We start from the raw sequence: 19,191 nt of genomic DNA on the forward strand, positions 1-19,191 counted from the left end.
AAACAACAGGGTTAAAACACATTGTGACGAAATAAGATGTTTGTTTTGTAGTCCATCTTCAGCACAATGTAGTTTCAACAGGCACAGTCACATTGGTACAGAGAGACGAGTGTAAGGCTGTTCCAGTTCTCAGCACCTCTCCTCTCTTTTCCTGAGTCCTCAGCAGTTGTCCTCCCCACGATGACGTTTTCATCGAGGCCAAGGAAAAGAGTTTAGGAAAAGGAGATTGGCGCTACTTTTGAAATAACACTCCACGGGGTTACGTTGTGCAGCTGAGTCACGTGACCGCACAGCAACAAATCACAGCGGAGCCGGGTAAAGGGGGCGGAGCAAAGTGTGTTTGCAGGAGAGGAGTCGAGCAGAGAGAGCTACTTTTTCATGAAACGGGAGTAAAGTAGTGAACTTACAGGAACATATACCACTACAGACGTTGGGATCGATATCTGCATCGATCTGCACACCCTTGTCTCCTGGATCGTAGCTGAGATCAGCGTGAACCACGTGGGTCTCTGCTCCCTGATCTGTTTCCTGTGTTTGGAAAAACTTCCAGCTTCATCACGGAGTTTCTCTCGGTTTGTGGGTTCATCTAAAGGTAAGCATCGAGCTAACTTTAATGCAGGTTCAGTTTATGTTGAGTTTAGCTCTGTTGAGAATAATAGATTGCTTGGTATACATTGGAGTTAGACAGACTGTAGAGTTTGTGATTGCTTGCAACATCATAATATGGCGGTTGCTAGGGGGAAAGAATACATAAAGAAAAATAGTCTTGGAATATGAACAAAGGGTGCAGGGCAGGAGAAAAACCAACCCCCACCCCCAGGACATGAAGCCACAGGTACAAGCGTGGGGGAGCGCAACCCCACGTGAGAGTAGTGGAAGCTTACTGAGAAGGGGCCCAAGGGCTTTGGAGCGTGATGTCACGGGGGTGGGCGTGGAAAGGATTTTGGCCTGATGCGCCATTTTCCGGGGCAAAGCTCAAGCGACAGAGGGTCGAAAGCACATGGATAACATCAGCTATGGTTTGTTCTTGCTGTGTGGTCGGCTGCAAGGTTCGATCGCCCGGCAAGAGAATAAGCTTGAAAATGGTTTAGCTTTTCATTCTTTCCCAACCTGGAAGCAACACGAGGCAGCTCGTGTAATGGATGTTACTGCGTCTAGCCTGGATAGCAGCTGTGAGACGAACTGATATCCAGTTCTCTTCCATCTCCAAATATCTGTTGGTGCTACAGACATTTTCATTCCAGTAAGTTCTAAATATGTTCACATCACTCTTTATAGCCTTTTAGTTTTATTTTCGATGCGCTCTGTGGTCATAGCAAATTAGAACAAACATCCTACTGAGGGATTTTACAGAACTACCTTCTATTCATAGAGTTGCTAATTATTTGGCATTATTGCAGCAAACCAGCCTATGAAATGGATAAAACACATTGTGACTGGGTTCCAGCGCTACACAAGGGACCTGCTTCAAACATACCACCATGCCAATCAGATTACTTCTTCTATGTGAGGGTGAACAGTGTGGTAGTAAAACCAGGGGAAAATGAAACTTGCTCCTGTTAAATATTCTAAAGTCTTTGCTGTATAAATAGCCGTAATTTTTCAAGAGATACAGTAAATTAAGTAGTGTTAGTAGTGGGTGATATCATGTAAACGCTGTCATGATTTTGTGTAAACATTTATAGTTCACAAATGGCAAAATGTCATGGATTCTACATTGTAACTGATGTGATGTTCTACAAAGTGGTTTTAATTCTTTTTTTTTTTTTTAAAAGGCAAAAATTAGTTCGTTTTTTATTCAACTTTTGAACAGTGGTACTCAGTCAGGACATATTCAGTAAATGCAAATTATTTACATGGCAGTGCACTACAGCCATAAATCTTGACCCCTAGATAAAACATTATGGGTCATTCCCACAACCCACAGCTTTACTGTGTTCCAGCAAAGTATCCAATAGAGATTGACACAGGGCTGTGCGATATGACCAAAATCTCATATCCCGATATTAAGACATCTATCGTCCGATAACAATATAAATCACAAAAATGTAACATTTTCTGTAAATTCTGTGAATGTCGGGCAGCTCGACTTGCGTGAAGTGTTTCCAGCTGGGCGTCGCGTACCTGGAGTCGAGTGTTTTAACTGATGCATGAAACGATACATTTTTAGACATAGGTTGTAACAGCCGCCGTTTTCTTTGTGAGTATTTATTACACAGCGTGCTGCGGGGAAAAGCCTGTTCTAACGTTTGAGTCTAAGGTTTATTTTTTAGCACCTGACGGCTCTTTTTTGCTTCTCATCCGTAAATACTCTGCATCTTTCACATGATTCAGTTTATTTTGAAAAGTCTCAACAGGATCTTGAGCTTTATTGTGAAAGGTTTATGTGGAAAATAAACAAGCGGACATGAGGTGGTTTTACTGTCGTTGTTGCTAACGACAACGCATAAAAACAAGCGCTTGTCCGTCTGTAGTGTGGTTATATTAAATATAAGAGAAAGAGAGAACTTTAGGAAATTAATATAGCCACTACAGTGACCATCAAAATAATGAAAAAATATTGCCGTAAACAGTTTATTTTGTGACACCACGAAACAAACGATAGCGTAAAATGAAACGATAGACGTTTTTCTATCGTCATCCGATATATATCGTTATATCGAACAGCCCTAGATTGACAGACCCTATGACTTTCGCGCATTGCATGCCGATAACTCGTGGCAAAACAATCCAAGTACCGCATCAAATGCAAGCATTTGCAGCACCGCAAAACGTTCATTCTCTGGTTCCAATACCTTCTTGGTTTTTCTTTGCCTCCCAAAAAAGGAATGTACAAAACTAAGGAGAACAATGCCAGACTGTACAAAGACAGACTTGATGAAAAGTCAAAGAAAAGACACGAGGAAAAAAATCAAAGGAGTGAAAGGGTTAGACCCTTACGAGCACACAGAGTGGACAAAAGACGTTAGCGTACTGCCCAACTTTCACCACGCTCATATTTATAATTATACGGTTCTTGGAGTGAGTGCATACACTCATGAAGTTTAGTAACTTCACGTCACTGCAACAAGCCCAGGTACAGTTTACCGACGGATGGGTACAGGACCTTGAAATGCACCGTGTAGAACGAAAGACCATCGTACGAACAAATGTAAGTTTACCAGTCTCACAAATCGTCTTCATAAATACACATTCGTTAACCATTTATTAATAGGACCTTTAAGCTCATTGGTAATTAATTAGTAGTGGAAATAATTTCTGGTACGCATTACAGAAATGTAGCAGTGACAATAATATTGTATGCTGTAATCGCACTGGGCAATTAGTGATACAAAACTGTTTTATCCTGTGAATAAATGTATATGTTTTTGTCAATGTACCGTGGTAATAACAGAAGCGAAACGCAATATTCTGTCAGGACAATTCACTATTTATGCACAATAAACAAAGGAGCATAGCGTGACAATTTCTGTTCAGCGCCAGACTTGCTTGTAACCTATATCACCAATTATGTTATGAAAAATGATGTATTAACTACTACAAAACACTGACCTTTGTGGGAATGCTCGGAGCAGATTAACATGTGAGCTGGAGTGTTCTGGGACGTTATATTTGGTCTTTGAATGGCTGCAATCCAGGCCATCCATCGGATCTTTGTTACTTTTGAAACATGGCTTGGACAATTTCTCTTCAACGACGTAATCCGATCTCTATAGGGCTTTGGAGTTGACGTCATGCCGCAATGTATTGCGGGAGCGCGGCGCCATTTTCCGGGTCCACAAATCAAAACAAAACACACTGTGTTGGAACGACGATGACAAGAAACATGCTTAAAAGCAGCTCAAAAGAAAACGGATGGTAAATAGACCGATTGCGTCCAGACACATCGCAAATGTGGACCCATATGAAATACGGCAGTGGAGTAAAGACCCAGACGACTTACCGCCACTGTCCTACCCTGATATCTTCACGTATCTTGTTAACCCTAACCCTCACGTTCGGATTTCGGAGTGCCCTATGTGTAACGTTGGTAACCAGTCTGGATTTGTCTGATTCATTTCATAGGCAGGCTTCCCTACAGTTGTGCGAAAGAGTTAGCAAATCGTTACATAGCACGCATGTCTGCACAGTCACTCAATTCTATGTTTGTTCACAATTTCTATAACCTCCAAGAGCCCCAACGATAATATTATTAAGCTATAAAGAGTGATATGAACATACAGAACTTACCGGAGTGAAAATGTCTGGAGCACACCAACGGATATCTGGAGATGGAAGCGAAATGGATATCAAGCCATCTCATGGCTGCTATCCAAGCTAGACGCCTTCTTTTGTAAGGTCCGCCATATAAGCTCTATAGCAGCAACCTACTAATACAGGCCTGCCATAGAGCGGGTGCAACTGAACCCACACAATTTCCAGATCGTCAAGCGTTAAGTCCATACGTAGTTTGCTTGCCATACTATCATTAATGTATAGGGCTACGGCCCCTTCAAATCTGTTTCTGTCCTTCCTATACAACTTATAACCATTTATTTCAAATTCATTATTCTTAAAAGCATCGTCTAAATGAGTCTCGGAAATAGCCAGCACAGTTATCGTATTTGTTGACAACAGTGACTGAATTTCCTGAATCTTATATTTAAGGCTACAAATATTGACATGAGCTACTGAAAAATTTTCGCCGGAGAATCCGGTAATAAGTACAGGGTCAGACATTTGCAGACCTATCGATCTCAACAGCTACAAATGACAACATTGCTGAAGTCTAAATATTAATTCCAGCGTTCTGTGACCTCGGTTTAACAATTAATTTGTCATATTTCAGGACGGCAATATCACCTCTGTCTCTGGCCGCTCTCAGCTGTGGTAACAGTTCTTTCCTCTTCTTCCTGATGGACACTGAAAAATCCTCGTTGATTTAAAGATTGGTACCTTTCAGTTTTTTGGCAGATGAGAGAATTAATTGTTTATCTTTAAATCTTTGTAGTCTGACCACAATCTGCCTGGCTCGTCCATTTTCCTTGTATGGACTGACTCTGGGAGCGTTCAATTTGAATGCTGTCACTATCCAGGCCCAGCTTGTTCTTCAGCATGTGTCGGACTTTCTTCTCTGATCCTTCCCACGTTTCTGCTTTTTCATCTATTAATCCATCCACCACAATGTTGTTCCTTCTCGATTGATTTTCTAATTAATCCATCTTGGTTGTTAATTCTCTGTGTTCCTCGCGTATGCTGCTGACCGCCGATTCAAACTCTTTTAGTTTGCTTTTAATGCACCTCTCTTCAGTTGGCAGCTCGGTGACAACCCCATCCGTGAATTGCAGGCTGGATTTAACATCCTGTACATCCCTTAGAATGCTGTCCAACCGTTTGTTAGTTCCATCCATGATTAATTGGACAAATGTCTTAAAGTTAACTTGCTGTTGGTGAATCAGATCTTTGTAAAACTCCCGTTGCTGTTCCAGCATAGCGTTCAGCGTGCTAACACTGACATTGCTGTCATCCTCTGCTGGTAGCGCCTTAACGGCCTATGGGGACATATCGACCAGATCGGTTTGCCCACCCGTGAAGATCGCTTCGTGTAGTCACCGCCTGGCCGAGGAAGAGGGCTTTAGATCGTCAGCGTTAGAGATTACTGTTGTGCTTGACTGCGGTGTGGTGAGAACCACTGGTACGGCTTCGGTATTAGATCAATAATGGTCTGTTTATGTTTTGATCAAGAGCCTTTTTTGGGGCAGCTGAAGAGGAGAGGTCTATCTTATGGCCAACCTCTGGCTGTAACTTGGTCATACTACCCAGCAAAACCCAGTATGCAGGTTCATCTGTAACAGTCCTTGTGCCACGGATCCGCACTGTTGCTTCTACATTAGACAGAAGAGCAGCGACATGGCTGCAGGTCTCCACGACTCCGGCCATCCAAGTGCAGTGGGCAGCTTCAACCTTCCCTGTGATGCTCACAGTGACCTATGGCTGCAATGCTGGTTCATTCAGTCATTGAGAGTGCAGCACCTGAAACGCACACAGACAAAGTTAATTTAAAGACAAAAACTAATGAGCCAACACAAATATGTTTTATCTACTTTATCATAAATGTAACAAAGTGTTTAGAACGTTAGCACATACATGTTATTTTTCATTTTTTTATGCACCCATCTATAGAACGCTGCATGTTCTATTCTAAATCTGCCTGTTTCTCTCAGAAACCCACCTGCAAAAAATGAACCTAAAGTATGTAATGCAAGGATGTAATCACTTTTAAATGAAGTGACAATTATGAATCACTTAATATGATAAGGAGATTCTGCAGGTCATTAATCAATGTATAAAATTAAAATAAAATGCATTTTTAGTGACACAGGATACAAACATGGAAGCAAGATGTGTAATTAGAATTATTTATAATAAATATGAATAAATTATTGCAATTTCTTTAACCATAAAGAATAACTAACTCACTATGTTATCCCTCTAACAGCCTCCACATGTTCTCACTGTAATTTCACCCTCATGAATGAATTTATGCTGCATTATGCATTATGCTGAATGTTCGGGGGAAAATCAAACGCATTTCACTCGCAGTACTCAAGGTGACTTACCTTTGTTTGAATGACGACTTGTAGTGCTGGGCGATATGGAAAAAATATTTATCACGTTATGAATTATTTTATATCATGATAACGATATATATCACAATATACCACCTGACCTGTGGTCATCTAGAAAGTACGCAGTCTATAAAAAGCAAGTGCCGAGGGTGCAGTCTTTGTTTTGAGTCACTGTAAAGTATGTCGCAAATCTGGGTGCATGTACAGCAGCACCAGCTCGCAAACCACAAGACGGAGTTTCTTTGCGAAAATATCATTTTTATTACTTTATTTTCTCTTGCATAAAGTTAAGAGCATGTATATTGAGAAGACAACACTAATATATTTGCCACAGGCTATTTAACCCTTTAAGACCTACCATAGAACCAAGTCCTTGAGCTTATCTTTATGTTTTTACATGCTGTAGTGCCATTTGTGGGAGCATTTCAAGTTTCTATATATCAATACAACCGTTATAGCCCAAATTTTAATAATATGTGTGCATATGTATGCATTAGGTCCATAGTAACTACATAAATTGGAAAAACTTGTAGTGCAATAAACTACAAAAATTGATGATCTTTTGTTTTATTTTTACATATATTTTTAGTAAAAAAAATTTAAGAGGTGTATCCTCAAAACTGTAAATACAAAAGTTTCCAACCACGAGAAATTTATTTTGAGTGTCTTCATAGTTTTATTTTTGAGATACACTAATTTTTATATACTACAGGAAAAATGAAAATAGTTTATTTTGATGCATTATAATATTTCCAACAGTGTAATTTGAGTTCTAAGCATCCCAGAAACGATACAGAAAAGCATAAAGTCAAACATGACTTTTAAAAACATCAACAATGGCTTATAAGGCCCTTTCGCGAAAATAACGTCACTTCCGGTTTCGGGCAGGTAATGGCGGACATGCAACAATTCGCGCTGACGTATATGCCAACGTAGGAAGTGTTATGAACATCGGCAAAGCGTGTTTCTGGAATATTATGTTTTTGTTGCTGCAAGTGCTTCTTATGCAAATTTTGCAAAGCTATATGTGGAAGGAAACCGTGACCTAGGACAAGCTAATGGCATAAGATGTAAGTACAAGTCTTCCAGTTTCACATGCAAAAAAAAATATTGCACTGCCTTACGTGGTTCCAGTTCTACAGGGATTTAAAAATAGTTAGGTAAAACGGAGTGTGCCTGCTCCGACCGGTTGTAAAGGGTTAATTATATATTTTATGTAATAATTTATAAAATTTGGGTTAGAAACGATAGAAGACAAATGGCACGATAGACACTTTTCTATCGTCCACACGATATATATCGTCATATCGCCCAGCACTAACGACTTGTACTCGCTGACTCTTTTGAGCTACTTTTAAGCATTTTTCTTGTAGTCGCCGTTATAACACAGTGTGTTTGTTTTGATTCATTGCCCCGGAAGATGGCGCAGCGTTCCCACAATACATTGCGGCGTGACGTCAACTCCAAAGCCCTATAGAGAGAGTAGTGGAAGCCTACTGCGAAGGGTGCCAAAGGGCTACGGTTGCTTGCTTGTTCAATTATTTCCATCGTGCTTTGACTGCGGCTGTAACCAGACCTATTCCAGCAGGATTTGTAAAAAGCATTTTGCCAGACACACAAAGCCGGAAAACTTTTGCTATGAGTCTAAGAAGCTTAGAGAGAAAGTGATCGGACTTCTTGTGTGGCTACACTGTAAAATGTAATTCTAGATGTTTGTTATTTCAACATATTATTCTATATCAGTTTGACGATAGATGACTGAAGTTGTTGTTATAACATAGAATTACAAGTTAAAAACGTCACAATTACACCAAAAAAAGCTAACTTGAAAACTCATGTCCAGCTAAATCAGCAACTTATGTGAACTTGACAATGTGGGTAAGTTGAGCACAGCAGGATTCAAAACTGCCTCACGTGACTGCTACCGAGGTGCATCATGGGGAATTGGCGGTTAACGACATGCTCACTTTACTTGGACGTTTCCTAATCGTCTTCTTTGGAATATGCTTTCAAGGTGAGTAACATTGGTTATAACTATAAGGAAAGAGAGCTACAAAAGTTGGAACATGTTTTGAATTTGTGGCATGATGTGTGTTTTTCTCTGTTACCGAAATGTTTGCTTTAGCTAATGTAACTTTAGCCGACAAGGTCCAGCTTGTGTGTCATGACCAAACTTGACCTAATAAACTGACATATGGCCTTTTTATGGGTTTAATGTGGCACTGACCAAATCACAAGTATTGTGCCGCTAGCTTTAAGGTTGTGCACTCAACCACTGTTGCGATATTAGCAAGCTAACTCAGCTAATTAATAAAGCTTATTTCATATTGTCTCTGTACTTGTAAATTTCTTTCAAGTTCACAGGCTGTTGTATTTTGGTGGAAGTTCATTTTGGCAATATTTCCAATAACTGGCTGGGTTCAAAAGAACTTTTGGCAGGACTCCGATGCTTGTTGTCATCTGTTTACCCCTATGTAATCACTTTGTTGTTATTAACTGCTGCATGCTAAGCTGCAAGAGTGCACTGAGGACTGAGACAAAATATGGTCTACAAACCAGCATTATATTAGTTTTTATCAGATAGTCCTCCAGTGTGGTTTTTTTTTTTTTTGCTTTAATTCTATTGTGCAGTTATTTGTTACCCTGAAATGCTTTATGCTTAACAACAGTTCACTATTTTGACTTATTTTTGAACTCTTGTGATCAGTATGACTAGATTGTGTGAGTTTCCATACTAAAAGAGCTGTAGTGATAAAATAATTGGCATCAGAGACACTGATTTTTGGCATGGTATACTGCAGAAGTTTGGTTTTTTTGCATAATTTACCTTTTAATTAAACTGCATTCTCTGTATTGTAACAAAACTAACATTGTTTATATGTCAGAAAATTAGCAAACATGAATAAATGGCGAAAACAATATAATTATAACATATATTTTTATTTTACTTATTTTAGGTCTGTGAAGCCAAACTTGATGCTGGGGATTTATTTTTGTCAGTGGAGTCAAATGGTAAGTTACAATTTGTGCATTTTGTCATACTGGAAACACCTCAGATTATATTGTAACTTAATAGCTCTGTAGAACAAATGATATAAAGATTGTAGTGTCAGGGTACTTCTTAAGAAGTAATATGGCACTATTGATGATCACATGCAGGTGGCATAAACTAAATATTCAGACGTGTTACCAACAAATGATTCATTAACAAAAGCAATGGAGCAGACTGTTTAGGTTCTTGTGGTTGTAATAACATCCATAACTGCAAGTTTGTCATTAATGTATTTTCACAGGTCTAGATGATCACATCTGACTTTGTCATTAAAATGAGGTGGACTTGCAAACTTTGCGCTCTTTGGGGTAAATTGCTGTCCACTACATATACACAGAATGTGCACAGTATTTCAGATCTAAAAAGGGAGTATGTAATGGACTTGCTGGCTTTAATGTAAAAAGCCTGTTGTGTAACTTTAATGAGGCAGTTGGACTAAAACAGTATTGCTCATCAAGGTAAACATCTGAGGAATAAGGAAACTGTTACTTGTCCTTTTACTCAGTGTTCTTTTAATCGCACATTTACTAAAGTTTTACATCACATAAGTCATTTTCACAATCATTATACTTTAAAAGATTTGAAGACAGAGTTTATTGTTCTCTGAACTTCCTTGTTTGCTGAACGGCAGGTAAAGTGCATCTTTTTGTTTGTTTGCTTTTGTGTGTTTGTGTTTTCTCTAATGGGCCTCAGATGACCGTTTGCTTAAATTTGGGTCTCAAAGAATCTTTTTTTTATTCTGCCTGTACTCTCCACCCCTCTTCTTCTATTGCTCAGGTTGAAGCAGAATTTGCCCGTCTTACATCTGTTAACCTGAAAGGGTTCCTTTTTGCTGTGCTTGACCATTATGGAGAGGTTCGTGGAGCTGTACAAAATCAAGAGCGGCATAGAAGGGCTAACTAGGCTCATAAAATGCTTCAATGATGATGTAAGTGTTCAACTGCGAAATCTAATCCTTTGTTTAAGTTTTAGGTTATCCAGTTCAACTGATGAACTCATTGAAAGAAAGCTGATAAGTAAAGTCTGTCATCATATTTCACAACTGGACATTTAGTGTGGTAACTTTTACAGAAGCTGTGTATATTGGTGGTAGGTTGGATATCATATTCTACTTGAATGTCCTGATAAGCCTGATTCAAAATCTCCAATGATAATAATATATTGATGGAATTATGTATCAAAAAGCTGTGACTTTGGAGCTGTCTACATGCTTCATAAACACTGTTTAAAAAGTGTTTTTTTTTCTTTTTGACTTCTTTGACCAGAGCCCTACACAAAGGAAGAGGACAGAGGACCTCATTTTCTAAAGGAAGAGCCCTCACACACTTTCAAGACTGTGAAGGTTAGCATTGTTTCTTTTAGTAAATTTAATAATGACAGCACCACAGTGGATTTTAAATGAAACATGTGGCATCTATGAAACAATAGATGCCACATGATAACATGTGTACTTTTTCCCTCACCAAATGTATTATTACAAGATCTTTGACACTGGATTTGGTCTGGGTTTCAGAGAAACTAACTGGCAAGCTAGCATTGATATTATTAGTGTCTTGTGTTTATTCATGTCTTCACCAGGGTCTTTGACATTTCGCTGCTGTACTGTTCACTTCAGCTTTATGTTTGATTTCTCACATTGTATATTGTAATGGCAGAGATATTAGGATATTTAAGGGGCTGCAGTGGCTGCTACAGCTGTGGGGGGCAATACTTTGGTGAAATGTCCTGGACCCTGGAAAAGAGACTGTGTAGACTGGGTAAGCAATTAAAGGTTACTGGCCGAGAGTCATTGGGCAGCTGGGTAAAGGTGGATGTTGATATTCAGTGCCAATTATGCAACCTGTTCAGCCATGTCTATATGCTCTTTTTTTCATGCTGTTAATATAAGGGGGAAAAATAATAAACTTTAATCAATAAACTGATTAAAGAAGCATTGTCTATGGAGCCATAATCTGATCCTGTAGTGTAGCTGCAGTTTGCACATTTCATGTATTCTCAGCCAGATTTGGTTTGGAGCACAGCCAATATTTAGCATAAGTAGATTTAAATTCACACACTGGTGATGACAAGCTACATTGTAGCCACAGCCGCCTTGGGGCACACTGACAGAGGCGAGGCTGCCGGACACTGGCACCACTGGGCCCTCTGACCACCACCAGTAGGCAACAGGTGAAGTGTCTTGCCCAAGGACACAACGACTGAAACTGTCGTGGGCCGGGGCTCGAACCGGCAACCTTCCGATTATAAGACGAACTGTCAACTCTTGAGTCACGATTCAGTCATCCACCCATGTGTGTGAATGACTGAATGTGTAAAGCGCTTTGGAGTCCTTAGGGAACTAGTAAAGCGCTATACAAATACAGGCCATTTACCATTTAAATTGAAAATTTTGTTTGAATTCTGCTATTGAAGACATGCTCAGTTATTTATGAACATGGTCTTTGTTTAAAGCAAGAAATGGATTTGTAACATGGGGGTGCATATCTCATTCTGAAAAAACTTTAACAACTAATAAGTGTTACCCAAAGCCAATCACCATCATCCAAAGCATCAGTATGGCTCTTCTTTGGAAAGACATGAATTCTTAAGCACAAGGGATATTGTGTAATTGTAATTGTGTAATTTTTTTTTTTTTTTTTTCTTTGAACCCTTTTATAGCCGACAGGTATTGAAGACACGTTTTCTAAGAGGATGAAAGTTGGCATTGCGATGGTGAAAGAAGAAGACATCATCGATGTGTTGGTTGTCCTTGAGGCGGCAGTAATCCTGTCTAATCTGAGGATGTCTCAAGTGCCATTTCCATGCTGATGGGCCTTCTTTTGCCCTCAACATAGACTATCCAAAGGAACTTAAGGACATCTTTGAAGTCATTCAGAACATCCTAATGAACATTGGTGGAAGGCAGTGCTCCTCACTAGTGCATGGTCTAAGAAACAGACTCTTGCAGAAAACCATGCAGAACTGTAATTGTATGCTCACAGCATACAATTGCCTTAGTGCTAAGGACAGTTTTTATTTTACTGTTTGTTTTTTTTATTCTTGCAAGTTCTCATTCTCACTTTTGTATGTCACTAAATGACTACACTTTACATTCCAGATTAGACAATTACTCATTTGTTCATGGTTTAAGAAACTTATGTGAACAACAATATAATGGTGGACTCTGCAGATGCTTATCTCATGCAAGTCAGTAGTTTTTCCTTTGTTTTGCAATTGAGCAGACTCAAACTGATGTTTCTGAAATATCCAACTTATCAAATGTTTCAGAAGCATGCACTCATTTTCAGAGATATTGGTTCTGTGGAATTTGTTGCAATTGTAAACGAAGACAAATACAAGAGTTTGATGTCTTAGTTGTTATAAACTGATCTTTACTGTCACTTATCAAAGGTTTTGTACTATTTTAATATTTCAAGTTTTATGCTAACAGGTGTGACTGAGCACAATGAAGTTTAAAAATTTTGCAAATGTAATGAATAACTTTTCTAAAATAGCAAGTGTCCCGTTGATACATTACATTAATGCAGACTTTATGTTGTTACTTCACAAGAATCACTACTGCTCCTAGAGTATTGGTCAGAATTTAATCTTCACCCAAACTGGGCTCAAGACCAAGTTCAAATTTATTGTTTCACAGGGAGCAGCCTTTGAGTTTTGATGGATTGTGATGAGCTACGTCACTGATTTTTCTGTTTCTCAGATGACTAAGATGGTACAATAAATGGTGAATGTTGGGTGCTCATTAGTAATTGTCTTGTCATGTTCTTAAAACAAACTTTCTGTATGAAATGATCAGATAGACTTTAATGGAATCTGTGGGGTTTATTTTTTTCTGTAAACAACAGAAAATTAATTTAAAGGAATGTAGATATTTAAACCTGAGATCTAAGATGAACCTAACAGGTAGTTTTGCTGAAATGGATGTTAGAAAGCTAAAAAAAAAAATAAAAAAAAAAAACTTAAGATGTTTAATACACATTTTTCTTTACATCCAGTCAATCAACTCTGATAATTAAAATGAAACTGATTTACAAGTTCACTCCGCTACCTTAAGGAGCTCAGTTAATTAATAAACTTAAATCAACTTAGCTAACAGATTATGTTAGTTAAGCTAAAATAGATTCCTAAGTTAAAAGAACTACTAAAGTATTTGAATTAACTAAAAAACCCAAGTCAACTGAACTAGGACAAGAGATTAAACAATAGATTATTTTAATTTAGCTGAAAGGGTTTTCCCAAGTAAAAATGACAATTAAAGGAGTTGAACTGACTAACAAATCTCAGTCAACTAAACTAAGACAAAAGTTTAGACAACATGTGATTTTTCATTAAGATAACAATTGGTTGTGTTATAAGAACAAACTCTATTTCTTGACTTAACTTAAAATATTAAGGCAGCCCTGTACCTGATATTTTTAAGTTGAAACAAGTTATATTTTACACTGTAGGTGCTGTTGAGGTTCACTTTCTCTTGACTTCACCGATTCTTTTGATATCCCAGCTGGAGAAGAAGGGTCAGATGAGGCTGAAGTATTTTTCATCAAAACTGAGTCCGCAGGACTGTAAAAACGTGATTGTTGGGCTTCATTTCTGTACTGAACAGTCATTTTAAGATTAGCTAGTAAATGACCATTAGCTAATGTTGTTCATGAGTCTAAAGTCATCTCATGTTGGTAATGTAAATATTATACTGCCAATATTACAGTTATTATTATATTAATCATTATTAGTTATGACAGCATTGAACTTGAACTCTGTGTCAAATACTGAGCTTCAGTAAAGATTCAAGTTGCATTTATTTATGTCCTATCACCTTAAATCTTCACTCAAAGACAGTGTATATATAGATGTATCATATATAGGATACAAATATTGTTATTTCATTTTGTTGGCATTACTAAATTTGGCTCAATTCTTACATATATTTGTAACAAGAAAATGTACAAATTGTGATAACTGTTTCTGATCAAATGAAGAGTAGAATGATAGCATTAACTGACTTTCTTGTTGTGTTTGTGGATATATTACTGACTTTAATTATCCATAAATTCATCGCATTCTCTGTAAGATTAAGGTCAACTGTGGAACAGCATATACAGGGAGTGCAGAATTATTAGGCAAATGAGTATTTTGTCCACATCATCCTCTTCATGCATGTTGTCTTACTCCAAGCTGTATAGGCTCGAAAGCCTACTACCAATTAAGCATATTAGGTGATGTGCATCTCTGTAATGAGAAGGGTGTGGTCTAATGACATCAACACCCTATATCAGGTGTGCATAATTATTAGGCAACTTCCTTTCCTTTGGCACAATGGGTCAAAAGAAGGACTTGACAGGCTCAGAAAAGTCAAAAATAGTGAGATATCTTGCAGAGGGATGCAGCAGTCTTAAAATTGCAAAGCTTCTGAAGCGTGATCATCGAACAATCAAGCGTTTCATTCAAAATAGTCAACAGGGTCGCAAGAAGCGTGTGGAAAAACCAAGGCGCAAAATAACTGCCCATGAACTGAGAAAAGTCAAGTGTGCAGTTGCCAAGATGCCACTTGCCACCAGTTTGGCCATATTTCAGAGCTGCAACATCACTGGAGTGCCCAAAAGCACAAGGGTGTGCAATACTCAGAGACATGGCCAAGGTAAGAAAGGCTGAAAGACGACCACCACTGAACAAGACACACAAGCTGAAACGTCAAGACTGGGCCAAGAAATATCTCAAGACTGATTTTTCTAAGGTTTTAAGGACTGATGAAATGAGAGTGAGTCTTGATGGGCCAGATGGATGGGCCCGTGGCTGGATTGGTAAAGGGCAGAGAGCTCCAGTCCGACTCAGACGCCAGCAAGGTGGAGGTGGAGTACTGGTTTGGGCTGGTATCATCAAAGATGAGCTTGTGGGGCCTTTTCGGGTTGAGGATGGAGTCAAGCTCAACTCCCAGTCCTACTGCCAGTTTCTGGAAGACACCTTCTTCAAGCAGTGGTACAGGAAGAAGTCTGCATCCTTCAAGAAAAACATGATTTTCATGCAGGACAATGCTCCATCACACGCGTCCAAGTACTCCACAGCGTGGCTGGCAAGAAAGGGTATAAAAGAAGCAAAACTAATGACATGGCCTCCTTGTTCACCTGATCTGAACCCCATTGAGAACCTGTGGTCCATCATCAAATGTGAGATTTACAAGGAGGGAAAACAGTACACCTCTCTGAACAGTGTCTGGGAGGCTGTGGTTGCTGCTGCACGCAATGTTGATGGTGAACAGATCAAAACACTGACAGAATCCATGGATGGCAGGCTTTTGAGCGTCCTTGCAAAGAAAGGTGGCTATATTGGTCGCTGATTTGTTTTTGTTTTGTTTTTGAATGTCAGAAATGTATATTTGTGAATGTGGAGATGTTATATTGGTTTCACTGGTAAAATAAATAATTGAAATGGGTATATATTTGTTTTTGTTAAGTTGCCTAATAATTATGCACAGTAATAGTCGCCTACACACACAGATATCCCCCTAAAATAGCTAAAACTAAAAACAAACTAAAAACTACTTCCAAAAACATTCAGCTTTGATATTAATGAGTTTTTTGGGTTCATTGAGAACATGGTTGTTGTTCAATAATAAAATTATTCCTGAAAAATACAACTTGCCTAATAATTCTGCACTCCCTGTATTTTAAAGTCAAGGCTTAAGATTAAAAAAAGATTACGTCTGCATGGCCCACAAGCTCATGTGACCTTAGGACTTCACTGTTATCTTCCTGCTCCTATATACATACAACCACGCTTTTCCTTGTCTGGGTGGAGTAGGTGGAATCTAATGAGGTGCTTCAGGTGGCTGAGTTTATACTGCTACCATTGAGTGTGAGCCGGACTTGTGGATCTATAGAGGTCCATATATACAGAGTGTAGCATCCACTGGGTAAAGGCAGTGATATGCAGGGGGGTCAGTGGCTTTTTCCCTTTCAGGTTCTTGTGTCAACTGATGACTTTCTTGTTGTAGCTGCTTCTCGAGTTCCACATTGAAGTTTCATAGGTATTGTTGTCACTGAGGAGTTTAGTCATGTTTATTTGCTCTGCTTTTTTTATCAGGGATAAAATGCATATAATTTTTTGTGTCCCAGTTGAGTAACAGGAGAAGAGTCTGGTGGAGCAACAGAGGAACAATTTCAGCCATTTGGACTCAGCTCAGCCACTATAGAGGAAAAAATGACTTCAACACAAAAGGTAAGAAAAATATCCCTGTTATTGAAACTGTGTGCTCAGCTGGTTGTTTTTTAAAAACATGTTAACAGCAGCATTATCCTTTCCATCCCGGGCTCCTCCATATACACAGAATCTACATTCACAACCAAAAAAACTCAGATGTTACAAGAAGATACAAACATAAGTTTTTTATCGGCACACATTGAAACAACAATATCAAAAATTGAACTCACAATTTTTTATGAGTAAAATATTTTCTCCACTTATCAATATTTCTTCAATATGTATTTTTCATTATGACTGTCATTGTAGGACATCATTGAAATGTGATACTATCACCAGAAACTGATGTTAACACACCTACAATGTGTTTGTTGACATGTTTGATTCCACTGATGGAGGGAGTTTCAGTTTGTTCCACGACTGCATTTCACTCACTGCCTCTGTTTGTATCTCTGTCACTGCAGGACCAACATGGAGCGAGAAGTCAGCGCTCTCAGGAGGCCGACAAACCTCACAGAAGAAAGGGAGAGAAAACATACAGCTGTGATGACTGTGGGAAGTATTTTACCCGGGGTGGAGACTTAAAAAGACACCAACTCATCCACAGTGGAGTTAAACCTTACAGCTGTGACTTGTGTGGAAAGTCTTTTACCCGGGCTGAAAGCTTAAAAACACACAAACTCATCCACAGTGGAGTTAAACCTTACAGCTGTGAGTTGTGTGGAAAGTCTTTTACCCAGGCTGGAGACTTAAAGGCACATCGACTCATCCACAGTGGATTTAAGCCATACAGCTGTGACTTGTGTGGAAAGTCTTTTGCCCAGGCTGGACACTTAAAAAAACACCAACTCATCCACAGTGGAGTTAAACCTTACAGCTGTGACTTGTGTGGAAAGTCTTTTACCCAGGCTGGAGACTTAAAGGCACATCGACTCATCCACAGTGGATTTAAGCCATACAGCTGTGACTTGTGTGGAAAGTCTTTTGCCCAGGCTGGACACTTAAAAAAACACCAACTCATCCACAGTGGAGTTAAACCTTACAGCTGTGACTTGTGTGGAAAGTCTTTTACCGAGTCTGAAGTTTTAAAAAAACACCAACTCATCCATAGTGGAGTTAAACCTTACAGCTGTGATGAGTGTGGAAAGTCTTTTACCGAGTCTGGAGGTTTAAAAAGACACCAACTCATCCACAGTGGAGTTAAACCTTACAGCTGTGACTTGTGTGGAAAGTCTTTTACCGAGTCTGGAGGTTTAAAAAGACACCAACTCATCCACAGTGGAGTTAAACCTTACAGCTGTGAGTTGTGTGGAAAGTCTTTTACCGAGTCTGGAGGTTTAAAAAAACACCAACTCATCCACAGTGGAGTTAAACCTTACAGCTGTGAGTTGTGTGGAAAGTCTTTTACCCAGGCTGGAGGTTTAAAAAAACACCAACTCATCCACAGTGGAGTTAAACCTTACAGCTGTGACTTGTGTGGAAAGTCTTTTACCGAGTCTGGAGGTTTAAAAAAACACCAATTCATCCACAGTGGAGTTAAACCTTACAGCTGTGAGTTGTGTGGAAAGTCTTTTACCCGGGCTGGAAGCTTAAAAACACACCAACTCATCCACAGTGGAGTTAAACCTTACAGCTGTGACTTGTGTGGAAAGTCTTTTACCCAGGCTGGAGACTTAAAAAAACACCAACTCATCCACAGTGTAGTTAAAGCACACTACTGTGACTTGTGTGGTAAAGCTTTTGCTCAAAGTCGAAACTTAAAGAAGCATCTAGTTACCCACTCTGGAATTAAGGCGTACAGCTGCAACTTTTGTGGAAAAAGTTTCAGTGAAAAACACTACCGAAATATTCACCTATGGATTCACACTGGAAATGGTGTTTACTGCTGTGATCAGTGTGGGAAACTGTTTACAACAGATGCACAGTTACAACAACACATGTTTAGCCACACTCAGGAGAGACCTTATAAATGTGACCTGTGTGAGAAGACTTTTAAATCTCCACATAAGCTTAACAAACACCAACAGATCCACACAAGAAAGTAACTCTACAAGTGCAGTTAATGTGAGGTATGTATTTATCTTTTTATCCTGTATTTTTAACCTGATTGTTTGGAACAAGTCTCGTCATTAAACTTATGGAGTTATATTGAATGAACTGTTTGGAAAAATAAAGAGTCGTTTTTGTCCAGTAAGCTCAGTGTTATAATGTAAACAGTAAAATGTAATTGGATGTTGGCAGAGATGCTCTTTGTTTCAGGCAACATTCAGGATAAAAATAAAAAAAGCAGAGCAACACAGATGGATCCAGTTCTCAACCCTGTCGTCACTGTGGTGG

The 19,191-nt window shown here is 39.0% G+C and overlaps 1 protein-coding gene across 1 annotated transcript; it reads left to right on the top strand.

The window, feature by feature from the left end:
* Positions 1-328: 328 nt before the first annotated feature.
* Positions 329-18,824, top strand: LOC120437713 (zinc finger protein 85-like; the record flags this gene model as incomplete). The annotated part of the gene is made up of 4 exons (XM_039608230.1): positions 329-592; positions 16,770-16,872; positions 17,319-18,473; positions 18,810-18,824. Coding segments are annotated over exons 2-4 (1,188 nt in total), but the record flags the coding sequence as incomplete, so codon positions are not given.
* Between the last annotated feature and the right edge of the window lie 367 nt (positions 18,825-19,191).

This window comes from Oreochromis aureus, linkage group 3 (assembly GCF_013358895.1).
Source record: "Oreochromis aureus strain Israel breed Guangdong linkage group 3, ZZ_aureus, whole genome shotgun sequence".
Lineage (NCBI taxonomy): Eukaryota > Metazoa > Chordata > Actinopteri > Cichliformes > Cichlidae > Oreochromis > Oreochromis aureus.